This window comes from Saccoglossus kowalevskii, chromosome 3 (genome assembly GCF_978046115.1).
Source record: "Saccoglossus kowalevskii chromosome 3, keSacKowa6.1, whole genome shotgun sequence".
Classification (NCBI taxonomy): domain Eukaryota; kingdom Metazoa; phylum Hemichordata; class Enteropneusta; family Harrimaniidae; genus Saccoglossus; species Saccoglossus kowalevskii.
This window is the reverse complement of record NC_140643.1, coordinates 11,952,330-11,972,442: the sequence shown is the minus strand read 5'-3', so window position 1 is coordinate 11,972,442 and position 20,113 is coordinate 11,952,330. Positions and strand designations below refer to the sequence as shown.

General features: G+C 34.9%; 1 protein-coding gene across 1 annotated transcript; it reads left to right on the top strand.

Annotated features, from left to right (window-relative positions):
* Positions 1 to 3,711: 3,711 nt before the first annotated feature.
* LOC102806527 (protein prune homolog 2-like) lies at positions 3,712 to 6,197 on the top strand. Its single transcript, XM_006818776.2, has one exon. The coding sequence runs from the start codon at positions 3,904 to 3,906 to the stop codon at positions 4,984 to 4,986; it is 1,083 nt and encodes a 360-aa protein (XP_006818839.1). The 5' UTR covers positions 3,712 to 3,903; the 3' UTR covers positions 4,987 to 6,197.
* Positions 6,198 to 20,113: the final 13,916 nt, after the last annotated feature.

Below are 20,113 nucleotides of genomic sequence, written 5' to 3'. Positions count from 1 at the left end.
TTTCATTCAAATTTAGTACATCGATCATACATGTTAGGATACATGTCCCCGACCATCCGTGAGTTTCTGAGTCTGTCCGTCCGTCCGTGCGTTCGTGCGTCAGTCTGTCAATAGTAATATTTCAGAATCCTGTGGACCGATTCTGTTCATTCTTTGCATGTGCATAGTACCTTATGTGGGACATATGCACATGCAGTGGTTTAGCGATTCGATTCAAAATGGCCGACTGGCAGCCATCTTGTTTTTTGAAAATGTTGTATTTTGGACATGCTTTGTCAGTTGTCATTCAAACTTGGTACATAGATTATACATGTTAGGTTACATGTCCAGTACAATTTATTTCGCAATTGTCGACTGGCAGGCATCTTGTTTTTTTTATGCGGTATCTTGGAAGTGCTCTGTCAGTTTTTATTCAAATTTGGCACATACATTTACTTTATACATGTTAGAATGCATGTCCATAACAATTTGTTTCTAAATCTGGTCAAGGATGGCCGATTGACAGCAATCTGACTTTTTGGCCCTACTACTATATTTCCACAATTTATGTACCATTTTCATTCGTATTTGACACATATCAGTGTGTTTCATAATCAGATCAAAGATGGCCAAATAACGGCTGTTTTTATTTTTGGCCATATTACTACTACACGGAACACGTGTTTTGATGTAAATAAACAATCTGTTGTATACGCCACTTGTTTTTTTTGTAATTATATTCAATATGACTGCCCAATGTCCAATTCTTGTGTAAAAGCACTAAATCATAATTTTTTACAAATCCATCTTCTATTCATGGTTTCAATCTAATCTCAATGACTTCATCAGCATCAAATTGATATGTCAGATCACAAAATTTGGGACGGGGACTGTGTCATTAACAATGACTTGTTTATTTTCAATTTTCTGTTATATACTATGTGTTTTTTATTACCAATGAAAAATATTTAAATGTCAATGGATGGCGCCTTTCATGTATGATTCTCGCAGATCGCGGAAACCTAGCGAGAGGGACTTGACATATTGAGTCACATTTTATAAATAAGTACAGTATATGATTCTAATTTTAGCTTTGCCTTTTATGAATCGACCACTGTTCATAAAAGAAACTATTTTACCTCTGCGCTTCAACTTACCTTTCAGTTCCGAGTCATTGACCTCTCTTTTAATTGATTGACGGAATACTCATTCAAAATTGAATGAGTGCATTGACGTCACTTTCTAAATACAACAAATTAAGAAGTTCCAGTTTGACAAATGTCTCGCCAAACAAAATAAATTATTTACGAAACAAAAATAGCAGAATGTGAACATGAAGAAACGTTGGCCGAACGTTAACCAGGATCGATGATTGTGATCGATACTGACCATATCATAAAACTCATAACATTCTAATGATTGTTTAAATAGGGCAGCAGAGTCTTACTTTTTTGCCATCAAAATTTCGGTTTTTCGTCATTTTTGTTTGTTGGTTCCTGTGAAAAATGAACAATTTTCATTATTGGGTAATACAATTATTGTTATCATAATCCGCCATCTGTACGCTGAATAATTTTCAAGACTTTATTATTATTATTAAATCAAATATTTTCACTTGATGAACTAATACATCAACAATGTGTTTCTGACTCACTTCCAGATATGGACCACTTTGTCGGGTAATATTTCATTTTTAATACTCAATAACAGTTATTGGATTAATTGAAATAAGCGTGGACATTTTTTTTAAATTTGCAATGTGCTCAAATTGGAAGTTGTCACATTTCAGTGTTATACCGTAATTGTCTGAATGCCTAGAACACGTACGACGGTCTCAAATGTGACGTATTAGAACTCGCGATGTGTACTGATTACGAGTAAACTTGTCAATAGCCGTTGTTCCTTTGTGACGTCATTACTAGTTTGACCCGAGTTCAGTTATAACATTGTTTGCTTTACCATATATGGCAACCGTGACTTGGTACATCACCTCTGTTTTCCGCCACGGTGAAGTGGCTCTGACCCATTGACGCTGCAGGTCGGCGTCTTCTACACCGATCTGACGCATATCGCGCAAGGTGTGCCGGGAGTTTGTTCGAAATTTCGAACGTTTCGAAGTCAATCGTCGACTGGCACGTATTTTACGGATATATTAACTCGTTTAAGGGGCCTGCTTACTAAATAATTATAAATGAAACTTAGGAAACTTGTAAGAACAAACTGGCCCCAAAATTGGGCAAATTTACAATAAGTCTACGCTGCTAATATCTGGTTCAGAAGGCGTTCTACGCGTGATGTTATTGCGCTCAAGGACGTTCTATTTCCGAACTATTTGAAACCGGAAATTACGCGGGTACTTTCGAACTTCAAACACAAATTTGATTATCGTTATTATGTGTTTGTTACTTTCTGTTGTTTCAAAGATTGAATTATTTGTGACATTAATATTTCACTCTCTAGACAATATTTCACTAAAATATATGATCAAAAGGCAACTTAAACTGTAAAAGCAATATCAAGTTCCGTGTATAAACACTGGTGTAAAGAGGCGGCGAAGCGCTATTTTAGCCAAAATCGGCTAGTAAGGCGTCATATGACACAGGTCTGTGCTGGGACAGCGCTTCCGGTGACGACACAACGGGCTATGACCATCATGGTCTGGCTGTCGGTGACGTAATAATGAAGTATTATTTATATTGAACCAAACGGTTGTCTGTATATGGTGACCTTTTCACTGAACTTCTTGTCGATTAAATGCTCGTATCGGCCTCGCCACTGACTGTAATTAGTATCAGTAGGAGACGGACAGTATATTCCATTGAAGCGAAGGTCAAATCTGGGCACACGTGCCTGCGCTACAGATCCCAGATGTGGGTTAAGCGGGGCGTACGCCCTGACTTAAACCGTCGTTACTCATAAACCCATACCCCACAGTGCAATGCGATAATGACGTAATTGTAAATGTGCCGCTGCCCCACAACACACCATGCACCCGTTCCAGGACCCAATGCTACTATATCGATCGTCTAAAGTTCTACGGAGATAAGAAAGATGTTACCTCTATAATTTAACCCAACCATACATATTATGGTATACTCCGTACATTCACCGCGTGAAGTGAATTAGGAGACGGTAATTGTACTTTATGGTGTCGTGTAATCAGGGAGCTGGTGTAATCAAGTTCAGGACTAAATTGTTCTCAGGGATTACATACTATGGGGAAGATGGCCGGGTAGAACAATGTGCAATTATTATTCAATGATGGCATGGCTCAAATTACCGTGCTCAAATACGCCCCTTCCCCACATAAATCAAATGCCATTCAACCAACTGCTATCATGAGAGTTTGTTTTTTGTTATTCAATCATTGTTGTATCTGTAATACATGTACATCCAGAATCGTATAAAGGTGGAACTAGACTGTAACACCACCACCCCCTCACACACATACACGTACACGTGGTGGAGGAGATGAGTTTAAGACTTACAAAGTTTAAATCACAAACACTGTGTCTAACATCCACGCATATTCAATGAAAGGCGGAAATTAAGTACAGTCTAACTAAAGGTCCTGATTTGGGGACAATTGCTCGATTTAGCTTCACCGGAAACGGACGCTTGTATAAAAAAAAACTTGAGTGTTTTCTAGAGATAACGCTATATAAGGGCAGTATGTAAATTACATGCTATAAGGTCTAAAGATTCTCGTGAAAACTACATAAAATAAAAGCCACGGAAGTTAGACAATGGGGAATTACCAGGTATCTACAACTCACGTAGTATAAATGCTCTTTTTGACACATTACGGGAAAAGAAATTGTTGAACGTACGACGAAGATTTTGGCTCAGTATCACACAGGTTTAGCCTATACATACTACCGATAAACAGAGAAACATTTTGTTCTTCGGGCGATAGATCTAGAAATGGGAGATCTCGCCCCGAAAGTGGAGCTCATCACCGATAACAACCATAACAACATTTGTTCTTTGGAGTATTCTTCATCTACATATTGTGAACTAGAGTCGTCCCCATGTGGTCACTATGACTACCCAGATGAGGTATTCGAGGAGGAATATTACACCAATGATGACGATGACGATATTGACATCGATCGGATCATTGCAGAAGTCACGTCACTCGATCGGGAGAAAGCGTCGCGCGAAGAGCACTGTGGGAACGACCAGGACATTAGAAACACAGAATTGAAGCATTGTACTGACAAAAAGAGTCTGACAATGTTTGCCTTGCCTGATGTTGGAGGGGAAAGTATGTCATCGTTGTCATCGGACACTGACGATTCATGGAGTGATTGCGAATGTAAGGACGATTTCGACTGGGACGATTACACGCCACTTTCAACTTTGTCTGGTGAGTTAGAGTCTTTACGTGAAATGTCGGAAATGTGCAATGAAGAGGTCCGACAAGACGACGAGGATTATCAGTCGGTAAAACTCGGAGATAACGTCTATCATATCGATCTTAAAATCACCAAAAAATACAGCGGAATTATCTCATACGGCGGAAAGTTAGAAACGACAAACCAAACTGATATTTTTACGATATCCGGGCACGATCTTCCGGCACGGGAACGAAATTCCCCTCACTACGTTTATGCAATGGAAAACTTGTTTCTACACGCCGTGGTTACGGTTGACGTATTATCTAATAGGGACTATGCGCTGGTTTATTTCTGTGGACGGTCGAGAAAAACTCTGCCTCCGATGTGGTGGCTTAAAAAGATGTACGCTATATTAGACCGCGGGCTGCGTAAGAATGTTGCAAATATCTACGTAGTGCATCCTACATTCTGGGTGAAAACAGCATTGAGACTGTTTCAACCTTTCACAAACGGTAAACTCATCCACAAAATAAAAATGGTAGACGGTCTGAATGAACTTCGAAAGCTTCTGCCCACAGACTATATGTATATTCCTCAGGAATCTAAAGATTTTGATGAAGAACTTAGAATGGCGAGGTCCGGTACAGTTGCTGTGAAAACAACGTGACAAGCGCTATATCACACATCATGTTAAAACGTGTTTTTCAATGCTCTGTGACATTGATGGGATTTCTACATGGCCACATTCAGTGCAATTTTCGCCTTGAACTGTATCCGAATATATTTTACAGTACGTCAGCCAAAATTTGCCATTGATTTAAAGATGGTAATACTAGTTTTTAGTAGCCGTAGTTTGATATACTAGTAACATTTGTCTATCACCGTGTTAACATTTCAAGTGTCCCATCCCGGCCTCTTCATATTACTTTACGCTGAGTTTTTCAACCGGATAACAACTCACAAAAGTAATAATATTTACGTTTCTGTGTGCGTTATTTTAAATGTAGTTATCCACCATACAGATAATATTACGTAATTATTCAGCGTTTGAAGTAATATATATATAAATATATACACACTCATACTGCAGTTATTCACGGTACGGACATTATGGGTGAGATACAAAACTGTTATTAATTATTCCAGGTAGCCATACTTAACTTCATGAACGACAACTATATGCACTTATGTATTTTTAACATTTCCATTAAACGTCAGCATTTTATGTGATGTTATGATATTTGATGACCGGTTGTCGTGAACCACACGAAATGCATCCTATGAGGCGAGCGGTGGCGTTACGATCACTACATTTATAATTTATTCATGAGAATTATAAACTATTTAGACGCACCCATTGTATGTTCTGAAATGCTGTATGTTTTATTGGTCTCTGAGCATTACCGACCAATCACATGCCACGTAACATCGTAACATTGGTTGTCATAACAACGACATGTTTCTTTTCATGACAATGTTAAACAATCAATCATGGCGCTTAATATTATTTCAGGTACACAAATTATAAAATGACCGGAAATTACAGACCCACTTATATTTACATATGAATCGTCATTGGTACAACCTCTTTGGGTTCAAGTTCAATATACTAGTACTGTATATTTTAAATCTAAGGTCGACGATTGGCCGACAGTGTTCAGCATATAGGGTTCACCGCACTCCCACCAAAAGTGCATTGGAGTTAATATTACAGTGGTGCCACGGGGCGTCCGATGTTAGAATGGTATGTACTGTCTAAGTGATGACACAGTCTATTAAGATATATTAACGACGTCGACTGAGCACTATTTACAACGATGTATTAAAATTATTTGTTAATACGTTTGTTAATTATTAAAGTGAGAAGATAAACCGAAATCATGTACGTGTGTTGTCATATTATATTATATCAAATCGTGGTATGTTTTCGGGTAGGTACGTTTGTTTATTGCGCATTCTTGATAAATTCAATAATCGCCCATCGACATTTCATAATATAATTTGAACTAAAAAAAAGTAGGCGATATGTACACATAATTATTGAGTGTCATATTTCACAACCTCACGACAACGGTATTTGATAGGTTGTTAATCATCGAAGAATCCTTGTTATTTAGTGAGTCTGTGAACTTTAACCTTATTGGAAGACGGAATACATTTCAACTCCAAATCAGACAACGATGGACATTTAATAAAAAGTGTAATTACTTTTCAACTTCCCGTTGATTACAAAACGGTCGTATTTTTTTTTCTTGATAAGTTCCCGCAATGACCAGAATCAATACGTCACAAGGCATGCGATCCGGATGTCGATCAACCATACGAATCATTTCGACGTGCCCACTATAATTATGTCATGAAGGGTCATCCGTAAAACACGGATTTATAACAATATCATACGGCTGTGGTGTTGTTCTTTGGATATAACAACGTATGAACAGCATATCAAGAACAAATGTGAATGACCCTACACTGAGCCTCTTTCTACGTCAGCAAAGTAACCACAACTGCCTGTCGCGGCCATTGACACTGTAGGTCAGGTCTCAACACGATGAGCGCCACCTGTAGTGACAAATTCATTCCCCGTGCTCTGTACACCTCCAGTGTCATTATAAGTAATTATACGGGTAAAAATCGTTGTAACAGAGCTCTTTCGGATGTCACGTCGCAAATTACACAAACAAGACTAGCCTTTCCTTCCGACATTAACGTGGCTCGTATTTCCTGCATGGGTCTGTGTCATGCCATCCAACGTCGCTGAGATTCGTACTGAATTGACTGGTCTTTGACCTACTTTTCTCACTTAGTTTAAAACAGAATTGTGCTAGAGAAACATACAATTGCGTTAAGATACAATTGTATCTGAATTATTATAACAATTTATTTTAGCTGGAATTATTTTTCGTTGAAAACACTTGTTGGGTGTTTTGTATGGAATTTATTTTTACTAATTTTTGAAAAGTTGAATTTAAAATAAAGAATTTTATTTTGTTATAATTAACTGTTCGAAATAACAAATAAATATTCTCAGTTGTGTCCACCTAAAAGAAGGATGTGAAACTGCTTCAAAAATGAAAGGAAGTACGTAGACCCAATATATACTTTGGTTTAAATAAATATAGTTGTAAAAATACGTTATAGTCAAATATAGGAATAATTCTTTTTATGTTTTCCGCGTTTCGTCTAGCCTGACGAGGTCACGTGAGTTGAGCACTCCGCGGTGCTCCAAACCCAAGTGAGGTCTGATGCCGTTCGGCCGGCGAGGGCCTACTCACGCCTATATGTCAGGCTACGTTTAGTCAGTATGGCGAGAAAACTATTGTCTGTACGTGATGATCAACATCCAATCAGTGGTCACAGTTGAATCACGTGACATATTGTATTACAGTGGGCCTGCGGATTAAGGTAACCATTTAGGCCGTGACGTCACTGCTTTCATTTTAATTTCGTGTTTTTTTTTCTTTATAGAAACAATTAGTCTGTGATATTGTAATACATTTATTTGTATACAATTAGTTTTAATATAACTGATTGCTGATATTTCATGTTATATTTGTTATAGTGCTGATCACATGTATCATTTATATTATTTTTTTAGTTATTCAATTGTTTTATCTTTGGTTATGTACATGTTGAGTTTATTATTTACAATTGAGTGACCTATTACCATTTTATGTGCGAGGGATTTATAAAATGTCTGTTTTGATGTTGTTATAATGTTTATTTAGAGTTGTGTTTAATAATTACAAGCGAGTGACCCCCGCATGATGCATCTGTCAAAGGAACCATTAACTTTTTAGTTTTAACGCTTGATATCCTATTTGTATATTTTCGATTTTTGTGCAATATTTCAATTTGAGTGACTTCCCAATACGCACATTGCTACGACTGAATACACCTTGCATACAACATGCTCTACTTATCATTTCTCCCAGCATGCAACGTGCCAAATGGCGCGTACCCCGGACCACTCTGCTACATTTTCTGTTTTCCAAATACCGTCGCTGAGTTGCGGCATCTCAAAAATTGACGAGAATACTCACGCGTTTTGTGAAAAATTCTTTTAAATTGATAAAATGTAGGATTTGAAGTGTGATTGTATGCATGTATACTTTTTGCCGTTATTTTAATTCGTATTCACACTTCCGTGAGAATTATTTTAATTGAATAAGGCAAATAATTGCACTTCAAAATGGATTGCACTTTTATGTGTTTACGTAAAATTGAAAATGATCATCCTAGTTGTTTGACCATTATTATTAAAAGTGCAGTGTCGACGAAAACAGGTACTTTTTACATATTGTTTAATTGACTATGATTTACCATGATCCGAGCGTGCTGCTGTTGTAGTACACACCTGATAGAAATATTTCGCGAGATGAAGTTTTTCTTTCATTTGTTGCCCTAAATGACGTCACTCCGGTCAAGTTTAAGGATTACCAACCTTGGGAGGAAAGACTATCAAGTGTGATGGTTTCGACGCAGTCATCTTTGAGTCAAATTTATCTTATAAATCAATAACCAACTAGAAATTAGTAAATTATTTAAATTACAGTCAAACCATGGACCTACAAACTTAAACTATAATTCATCCTTGCGGCTTGGTGCGCAATGAGATTTGAGGCGAGAACCAGCCAAATTTTCAAACAGTGATAAGGCGCGCCCTCTAGCGAGAAATCGCTACTTCTGCTGAGATCATATGAGCAGTTAACAGTTTGTCAAAAATCCATGTGCGCAATATTCAGTTACATCATTTTCAATGACAGGATCTGTATTGCAACCTTGACTGAGATGATGTCTAAAAAGTTTTTTTACTAAAATAAACAAAACAAGGGCGTACAGCATCATTTGAAAAAAAAAATGTTTTGAAATAAATAGATTATAGAATACATTTACGGTTTGTTTTAATCATAATTAAATCGATGATGTATTTAGTTAGTTGAGTTCCATCATGCAACACAAATATACCGCGGTGCCAACGTTCGATATTTGTGGTATTGTTGTGTTTTGTAGTTCAATTGCACCGTAAATTTTCTCGAAAGATACGACAATCTTCCTTGATTTCATGTCTCTCAATCGAATGAACCCATACTATACAAATTACAACGAAAATCACATTTATTTTCTATATATAGGGCACAGGGTAGTCCTGTGTTTCAAATGTTATAATGTCGTCTATTGAGAATTTAATTGCTAAATCGTGTTTTGTCATTTTACACTTGTTTACACTTGTTTGTTAAGTTTAAACTTGAGTTTACTCTTATACTTTTGGGGGAGAAACCTCCATGTTAATCACGAAATTCTTCAAGACAGATTGGAGCCTCAACAAAGGAATTCAGAGATAATGCTATGTTTAATCGACTTGTAAGCATTTTTTGTTCCAAAGGCGAATAAATAATATTATTATTCTGCACTGCAATTTTTAGTATCTGTACTACATTATCAAAACTAAAACATAACTACCGAATACCAAGCTGAACACGTTGTCCAAGAAATTTCCAGGAAAGGAACTGTAATTTCTACACTAATAACATCCCAATTGTCGACGCTGAGGGCGGTATATAACGGAGAAACAAATTTGTTTGGTTTGGTCGGCTCAAAACAAGTTACTGGTATAAGCGTTATTTTTTCCCGTGTACATCCGTGTGTATTTTAGTCGAATTCGATCGTCCTTAGGATTAACATATAGTTAACTTTTCAGATAATTGAATTTTGAGAAATATCTGATGTTATACTTAATGTTAATGGTACTTGATCATAATAAAGATAATTTATATTGCATCCTTAGAAATACAGTGTTTCCATCAGTTTATAGCAACAAAAGTAAGATATTAAAAAACAAAATAACTATAGCAAATAATAAATGATAGATTTTAGTGTTTTTGTTAAGTATCTTTCTCGTTTCTCATTAAGAACGAGCTGTGTATAAATTCTCCAACAAGTTTGATTACATTTGTGTTAGAATTTTTCATTAAGTATGTAAATTTCTGTTGGTCAGTTTTTGTTTCATCAGGAAACTGTATATTTGAGAATATATCCATTCGCAGTGTGTGATATTTTGGGCATTTGATGAGGAGATGCATTTCATCTTCTATGTCTGCTAAAGTACATTGTTTACAAATCCTGTTTTCCAAAGAAATTTTAGGTTGGGTATGTCTACCCTTTTCTATTGCTAGGCTGTGATTACTTGTTCGGAATCTAGAGATCATGATGACTCCCTTGCTTTTCTCAATTCGTAGTACACTGCGTGGACCGATTTGGCAGTGAATGTTTAAAAAGAACAGATACATTAATACCACTAATGGTATACATTAATTTTAAACTGTGATATGTACGGGTAATATTTTCCACTTCTTAGACACACCATATACGGCAACCAATGCGGCCCACACCACACAACAGAAGATCGATCAACCAATCAATCAATCAATGGAATATATATAGCGCCAGTATCCAATACAACGTATTGTTCAGAGGCGCTGTACAATTAGTTGTTGTCAAAATTTCACTTTAATTCTGTCTTTCACTTTCATTTTAAATTCGTAATTTTTATTTTTATTTTTACTCAAAATTAATTTTTAATTCTTAACTTGCATGTTCGTTTTTAAATTTGCTTTAACTTTTATTTGCATTTATATTTTAATTTTAAATTTGTATTATAAAAAATGCATGAAAAGCATAATCACGGCGTACCCTATATAATGCGTAACTTAAGTCAAAACTTGAGTGTAAATAGAATTTATCATTGACGAAACGAAATATATCTTTTGAGTAAAGGATGGGCCATTAGAAAAACTTGGGGGCACAATTGGGGGAAAATACACAGTAATTAACAGTTATAGAAGTCATGGAGGGGTCAGTAACAGTAAAAAATGCGCGACCCATTGCGCAAGCAAGAGATGGTGAGCAGATCGCACCCCATGCAACATTTCGTATCGCCACCTCTGTTTGTAAACAGCACCAAATGAGAAAAAGTCTTACAATGTTCTCAATTTTGTAATGATTTGGCAAGCCAAATTTCAGATTACTGTAGTTATAGTGCTTCTCAAGAAGATGTTTAAATGCGATGGTCGTCACGCCACGCATGCGCGAGATGTGTGCTGATCAAATAATTTTTCCAGAATGCAATACACTTTATCACAATATTCAATTGTTATTTTTGATAAAATTAATAGTATCTGTAGATTAATTATTGTGCCATGTTATATGCCTAATTTATACATGCAGGACATTTTTGTACATATGCCAATGTTGCTATAACAACATAAGATCGATGAGAATACCAAAGGGGTTGGAAACGGAGTACTTCCAAGCCCAGTGACAAGTCGATAATTTTCTGAAGTTCAATGCACTCGCAAATGCCACTAACAAAATTTCAGACTAACATTGTTTGTTTACACGAAATTGGAACATGCGCTGTGCGACGACCACCGCTCTTTAATTTCAAGTAATAATAAAGGTATTTGCAATAGATCTAACGGAATTGTTTATGTTTATGAGTTCACATGACCAACTAATAGTTCATCCAAATTTCTTCATTTGATAAGATATGGCGCACAATACCCAGTTAGTAGTAGTAGATCTCTGTGAATTAAATATGCGCATAATTAATGAGATGACACGGCCATCAAATAGTTTTTCAAATTATTTTCACCCATGTGCACAATACCCAGTTAGTAGTAAATATTCCGAAAATTAAATATGTGCATAATTAATGAGATCATATAAGCAGTTAACAGTTTGTCAACAATTTTTCAACCATTTGCACAGTATCCAATTACATCATTTCCAAAAAAAAAGTTTGACTGAGATAATGTTTAATAAGAAGTTTTACTAAAATAAACAAAACATGTGTATGGCTTGGCTGAGAAGGGTTCATGATTTGAAATAAATAGTTTCGAAGTTTACAATGCGTTCATGGTGTGTTTTAATCGTGATTAAATATCTATGATGTATTTAGATTAGTTGAGTTCCATCAGGCGACACAAATCTTACTTGGTGCCACTGTAACACATACTTTGTAGCTATAATTTCCATGATTGTATACAATGCGTCAACATAAATGCGGATCCTGATTTTGAAAATGTGTATTCACAACAGATATCTAGGAATTGAATATGTGCATAAATAATGAGGTCACATGACCATAATCACTATATCCATCTGCACAATATCCAGCTAGTAATAAATGTGTACCTATAATATATTTTTGATACTTAGTTATGTACATAATTAATGAGGTCTCATGACTAGTTAGTATTTTCAATTTGCTGAGACAATAGAAATTGAAGCATGCGACCAATTACAAAAAAAAAGAATTCTAACTTTAATGCGCAAGGCACAAACGCGCAACAGCAATGTAAGTAGTTATTCTGAGAAGTGGAAATAACATACCTAACACTAGCCTTGATATTGTATTTAACAAAAATTGACTTGAATGTTTACCGCATCCAGAGAGTCCTAATAAACACGACAATCAAAATGGCATATGAGAAGGGTCTGGTGGTTTTCTTTTATCGTATACTTGACAATGAAAATTGAGATACATTTTCCCAAGTAAAACAGGTGACAAAGACTGAACAGGAACGGCCAAGAAAAAAATGCATGAATGACAGATGCAGTGAGCAGTAGATTCCTCTTATTATGCAAATTGTTTTCAGAGGGCCTTCACTGAAAACACTAGACCTGGAGATTGCTGACATTGAAACAATGACGAAAATGTACATATTCCAACTACCAGACAAGAACAAAACAACCTTTAGGGAAGATACTAATTAACCACTACTGTATTATCCCCGAGTGGTCTCAACAACAAGGGAGATAATAATATCTCTGATGCATATATATTCCATCAATTTCATCTGACAATGTTAACTCTCAAAAAACTGTCTCTGTGGAAGAACACGTCTCCGAGGATGGTCTTGTTAGAGCTTTAGTCGAAAGACTAACTCGTTCATGCAATACAAGACTGTGCCCACCATGTTGGTCCTTGTTATTAGTGCTGGCGTCTCTTCATCAAAATTCTTACTGCATTATGCAGTATCCATTGACGATTGGTCAAGGGGAATGCTTTTCTAGCGGCCTTGGCATCAGGCAGAAGATGCACCAAGTTACTGTCCTTAATCATTTCACTAGCCCTATTAGAGTAATTTCTCTGTCAACATTTACAACCTTACTGTACTACCTTATCAAAACTAAAACTAAATGGCAGTGTAATTTCTTTGCCAATATTTACAAAGCACCGAGAAAAGTAGTTGACGCAATAAAGATGATTTACTAAAAACAGCTTCCTCCAATTATGCCGCCATGCACGTCCCGGGCTAATAAGAGTGATATTAGGCATCGACAGTTTGACACTGACACTGTCAATCACAAATGAAAATGTTGAAAGCTATTACATTCTTTATTTTCTCCATATGTGATTTTCAGTTGCTGTATTGATGTGTAGTAATACCTAAATACGTGATAGAAGAAGCGCCCTCTATCGGCGCACCAGTTTACCAAGGCTACTCCCTATTCTCGTTGTTCATTGTGGAGTTTTAATAATCATATACATGTAATTTGTTTTCTTTACATTTATAGTAAGTTTGCTAGAGCTGCACCATTGTCAGACTAGTTGGTTAACAATTGCCCGTTATTTCAAGCAATATCTGAAAGTAAGTCTACAAGAGCAAGTTTGGTACATGTACTTTGCTTCTTATGGAAGCCAAAATGTTTTTTTTATAGAAATTCTCCCCTTCAAATAGTGGGTGATTGTTTGTTTACAGCGGATTATATTAGTTTGCTGGTAACATCGAGATGGGGCAATAGTTGCTTGCATCTAATTTTTTTTTTTTGCAAACTGGAGTTATTTTGACTATTTTCAGTGGAACAGACAAATTTCTTTGATTCTACGAATAATTAATAGTATGAGCCAATGGGGTAGCTATTACATCTGCTGCGTGGACAACGAGCTGGGTTTATGTGATCAGTGTGAATAGACTTTCTCCTGTTCATGAACAGAGCAGGAAAAGAAAGAGTCTAAGAAGTTGCCTTGCAGATAATTTGAAAAGTTTACTGCATCTGTGACGTCAGCTGCAAGGTTTGGCTCAATCAATATATGTACTTGTTAAAAATATTTGTAATATCGTCATTGTCGTCTTTGTAATTGCACAATGCACTGGCAGATTATGTGGCACAACTTTATTCTTAGTTTTGTTCATGATTTCATTTGCAACTTGCCAAGTTTTGTTAATGCAGAGTGAAATTTATTTTCCGCCTTGAGAAGTTTGCCAACATATTTTGGTACTTTTTTTATTTCGGTTCAAGTTCAGGATTTTGTAGCCGTTTCTTTATTTTACTAAACAGCTTGGGCTTTTTAAGAATCGGATTAATTATGGCTTAAGTTATGAAGGCTTACGTGACGTTTATTTTTTTTTAAATTGATTTTTAACTCGTAAGTGTTTGGAGGAAATTGTATAAAGCGTATCATAAAACGACAAGTAAGCTTCATTCGGATCAGAGCAATCATATACAGTTAAGCAAGAAATATTTTTCAAATCTCCTAGAAAGTCATTTTGAAAACTGTTTTAAATGTTGAAAATTGGGTAATTACTGTCTGAAATATCGAGTTCAATAGTCTCGCAGTAAATATAATAGTCATTTATATTCGTGCTAATGTGACAAAAGGCTGTGGATGTACGGTCAGTAACTCTGGTCAGGATATTTATTATTTGTGAAAAGTTGTATGAAGTGTATGGTTACCGACCGCAGCTATATTGGTGTATGAAAATGTGTCTATGTTTTTATCTGCAAGGATTGTACATTGAGAAGACAGATGGTTCATACACTCCTCTAAACGATCAAGAATCTCATCGCAAAATGTGTCGTGTTTTTGGTAGTTCATACTTCATGGTTAACTTTTTATTGTAAACAAAGTTTCCGAGTGTGCTACTTCGCCACCAACTCAGCAATAAAATTTCACAAAGAAACCGAGAAATCTGGCTTTCTTAATTTAGATATCAACCAGTAGCGTAAACGCTTTCATTGGATAAGCCCAGTCATTCTATGACAATTACTATTATTGGATCTTTGCAATTCTGGCGAAATATCCAGTTAATATATTAAATTGTATTATTTGCGACTAATACCATACAGTAGATAACCCCACGTCTGGTATTGCTTGAATCAGTATTGACACACTACGCGCTCGAAAAATATAATCTCATGCTATTTCCGACATTAACCCCCCCGACATTAACTCAGTTGTTGACTAGAAGTCAATACACAGTTGTAGTGTTTACAAAACAAAAAAAAGTAGTGTCTGCCACAGACTCCAATGTTCGATTTTAGTTGTGTATTTATTCACCATAATAAAACATATAGTTACCTCAGTGTCCATCAATAGTCAGTTTTAATGACCCTCAAAGTAAATATTGACTGATGTTCAATCTTCGCTTTAGGTCATCAAAAATGAATAATGTTCTCCATTTGGATAACTATCTGTTTAATAAACCTCTCAGTTCAAGTACTTGGTAATAATTGTTTAATATCCTTGCCATAGGCAAGAAAAGTAAATGTGCTTCAACAGACGAAGCATGGTTTTTCATTTCATTTTGTCCCTCAATTGATTATGGGAACCCCATATATGTCCCATATGTAAAAATAAAATAAATGTCATTATTTTTTGCTTTTTGTCTCGCTGCGACGATAAAAATATGCTGGCCATTCTTATATTACAAATGAACATCTAAGAGAGACTGATGATGGTAATTCTATATAAAAAATAGGCCAACGGCCTGTTGCTCAACGGCTATTGTACAAAAGATTGGTGCTGTATATGACAAATACCTCAAAAGGCAGTGAGGGAGACAGAAAAACATAATGCTAAAAGTGGAAGTTGTTACAATATGAAATATTCAATAATATTAGAATCAAAGAGAACTTAAAAAAAACTCCAGCGTGTGGAGAGAATAACATAACATGATATTTGCAATTATCTGAATTCGTAATACATGTATATACCAAGATTTATTGAAATATGTTGAATGGTTCTCGAAATAGCACCCAAATAGCTTGAATTTCACTAGCTGATATGCAAATTATCTAATTTCCACCGAAAACTAAATATATCTAGAAAATGCCCCAACACATATATGCACCAAGTTAAAATATATTAAATGGTTCTCAAGATATCACCAAAATAGCCTAAATATTGGTATGTAAATTAGGCAATTTGCATAATTTTCCACCAAAATCAATCATGTCTATAAACATTTAAATATGTTGAGTGGTTATGTTTTCATTACAATCACAATAGACCAATCAAAGAAAACTTAGAACTCCTATGTGCTATGTGAGAATGAGAAACAGTTGACATTGGAAATAGTGGTTAGGTAGTTGAAATTCCATTTTTAACCAACAATTACAAAAATATTTGCCAAAATTAGAGAATTAAAGATATGGCCATGGGATGAACACAAGGTACATATAAACAAAGTATCAAAGCATTAAGACTACTGGTTTTGAAGAAGAAGTCGAAAATAGAATTTTTTACCAAAAATTACAATTTTAAAATATTCGCCAAAATTAGGAAATTGAAAATTTCCTTACCAAATTAACAAAACTGATAGAGGACAACCCAAGGCACATGTACTATCAATATCAGCACTGTAGAATACTTAGTGTCATAGTAGCATAGAAGAAATTCTAGAGCTTTGAGGGGCTATTTTGCATAATTTTTGGCAGATCGACTTCTCATAAACAAATTACCATCTACACTCATCAAGGCATCCACACACCAAAAATCGAGTCAAATGGTTCGGGGGTTTTTGAGAAGAAGTCGTGCACAGACAGACAGATAGACGGACGACAAGACGCAGGACAGAAACCCATCCCATGAACCGAAAATCACATGTTACCATTTTGCTATCATTTACACAACATACACATTTGTTAGCTCATTATAAACTTCATTAGACCACGCTGTCTGTAGCCTACCCTCAAAGAAATAGAACATAACTTTCACAAATATACACAACTACTTCAGGGTACACAATAGATAGATTAACAAACACACTGAAAAGCATGAGATTAATTAATTTCAATTGTAACTTTTAGAAAATTTTTATTGGCAGAAATTAAAGAAAATAAAATGATGAGTAGCCAACGAAAGACAAAAAATGAATTGTACACATTAATATAGCACAGTTGAAATCAGAAAAATATATCATTCATTAAATGTAATATTTGGACTTGTGCATAAAAAATACAAGTTCATTCAACAGATCACAGAAAGACACATTGAAGAAAGACAGGATAAAATTAAACAAGCAGCCTATTGGCTGAGATAGCTCCGCTGTTAGCAATGCACATTTCAATTAAAGAACTGAAGACATCAATAGAAAATGAACAATATGTATAGTATCAAAGCAATTGGACTTACAGTTTTTAACAAGAAGTCGAAAATATCACTTTTTACCAAAAATTACAAAAATATTCACCAAGATTAGAGAATTGAAGATATCATTACAAAATGAACAAATCTGAGAGAGATTTACATGTAGTACCTATATATGTAATATCAAAGCAATCAGACTTACCCGGTACAGTTTTTAACAAGAAGTCGAAAATATCACTTTTTACCAAAAATATTCACCAAAATTAGAGAATTGAAGATATCATCACAAAATGAACAAATCTGAGAAAGGTCTACATGTAGTATCTATATATGTAATATCAAAGCAATTGAACTATTGGTTTTTAACAAGAAATCGAAAATATCACTTTTTACCAAAAATTACAAAAATATTCACCAAAATTGGAGAATTAAAGATATCATCACAAAATGAACAAATCTGAGAGAGGTCCACATGTAGTACCTATATATGTAATCTCAAAGCAATTGCGGTTTTTAACAAGAAGTCGGGCCTGCAACAAGGCTCAGTTATTTCCCCATTACTTTTTTGTTTTTATATAAATGATATAGAAGCTCTTACACAAGGTGTTGAAACTGTAATCTATGTAAACACTTTAAAATTAATGTATTTATTATATGCTGATGACCTCGCATTATTTAGTAAATCTCCCATTGGTCTACAGCGTCTTCTAAATAGATTAGCAAATTACTGTAAAAGATGGAGGTTAACAGTAAATTTGAATAAATCAAAAATTGTTGTTTTTCGCAAATCGGGTAGACTAAAGAAATCTGAAAAGTGGTTTTGGAATGGGAATGAAATTGAAATAGTCTCAAAATATAACTATTTGGGGGTTCTTTTTTCTAGTTCAGGTATCTGGTATCAGGCCCAAAAATTATTAGCCGGGGAAAAATATCTGGATTCTATTACTACCGGGGGGGGGGGGGGGGGGGTATAAGTGTTTTTAGAAAATCTCTCACTTGTTTTAGGATATCTGCTCATGAGCTCATGATTGAAAAGGGTAGGGCATTGGGAATACCACTTGACCAAAGATTGTGTCCTCTTGGTTGTAATCTCATTGAAAACGAGTTCCACTTTCTATTACAATGTCCCAAATTTGAGGAAATTAGAACTCGTTTTATAGACAAGTTTTACTATTGCCCAGCGCTTGAATGGAAATTTATTTTGCTACTGCAATCTGAAAATACATATACAATACAAAATCTTGCAAAATACGTATTCTACTCTTTACAAAAACGTCATAGTTTGTTGGAGGGAAATTTAACTGAAATATAAATTTAATTTGGTATTCATATGTGAAGTATAAGTTTGTAATATTCAGACAAGCAGTAGCAGTGATTATTCTTGTCAAACGATTTATTTATTTATTTGTGTTACATTTAAGTGTGTACATTATGGCCTATGGCCAATGGTACTGAATAAATATATATATAAATATAATATATATATATATAAATAAATATATATAAAGTTTTCAAGAAGAAGTTGAAAAAGTAAAACATTGACACGAACGACGACGGACAATCACTCATATGATAAGCTTCGCTCGACAAAGTCAACAGCAGAGCTAAAAAAGTTTGATTCTGTTAAATAAAATTCTTCATAAATTTCTGAGCACTGACTTATAATAAATATTGTATATATAAATAAACAAGAAGTTGTTGGCAGATTTGATGCTGAAAGTACTGTAATGAGCTTATGAATTCCATTTAAGCAATTTATCTGAACAAACACTGCATATATCTTCATTTTGATATTAAATAAGTATATTAGCCTTACAGATGGACAGAAGTTTGATTCATAGCCTTACAGATGGACAGAAGTTTGATTCAGAGTCCACTGATAAAGTAACTCACATAGATCGTGACATCTGTTATGAAAACATGATACATTGCATTTCTAATTTAGTGAAATGCTTTTCTATTTTTCACAAATGCCTGTTTTTTTTTTTACACAGAATGCACTACTATTTACATAAATGTAATTGAATAGTGTTTTATTGTTAACCTTTTTACCAACAGACTCTCTCACTAAAATTTGTCTGCACTTTGTTTCTTACCGGTATATTTTTCAATATTTATGAAAATGAACCATAATTTTGGAGCCAATGGACAAAATTTTAGTCAATTTTCAGTTTTTACTCATAAAATTTGGCTATTTTTGTCCAAATCTTTAGAAGGAAAGTGCAGACTATAAACAGGACTATTTTGTGAATTTGTGATGGAAAGTAGGAACTGGTCGTGAAAAAGGTTAATTGAAAGGATTGACAGTAAACTTTTCATTTGAATTGGATATTTCCAATTCATTAATGTGGTGAAGTTTATCTCAGTTCTGAAAGTAATGACTTTTTACGTTAAAATAGTCAGTCTAAAACACTTT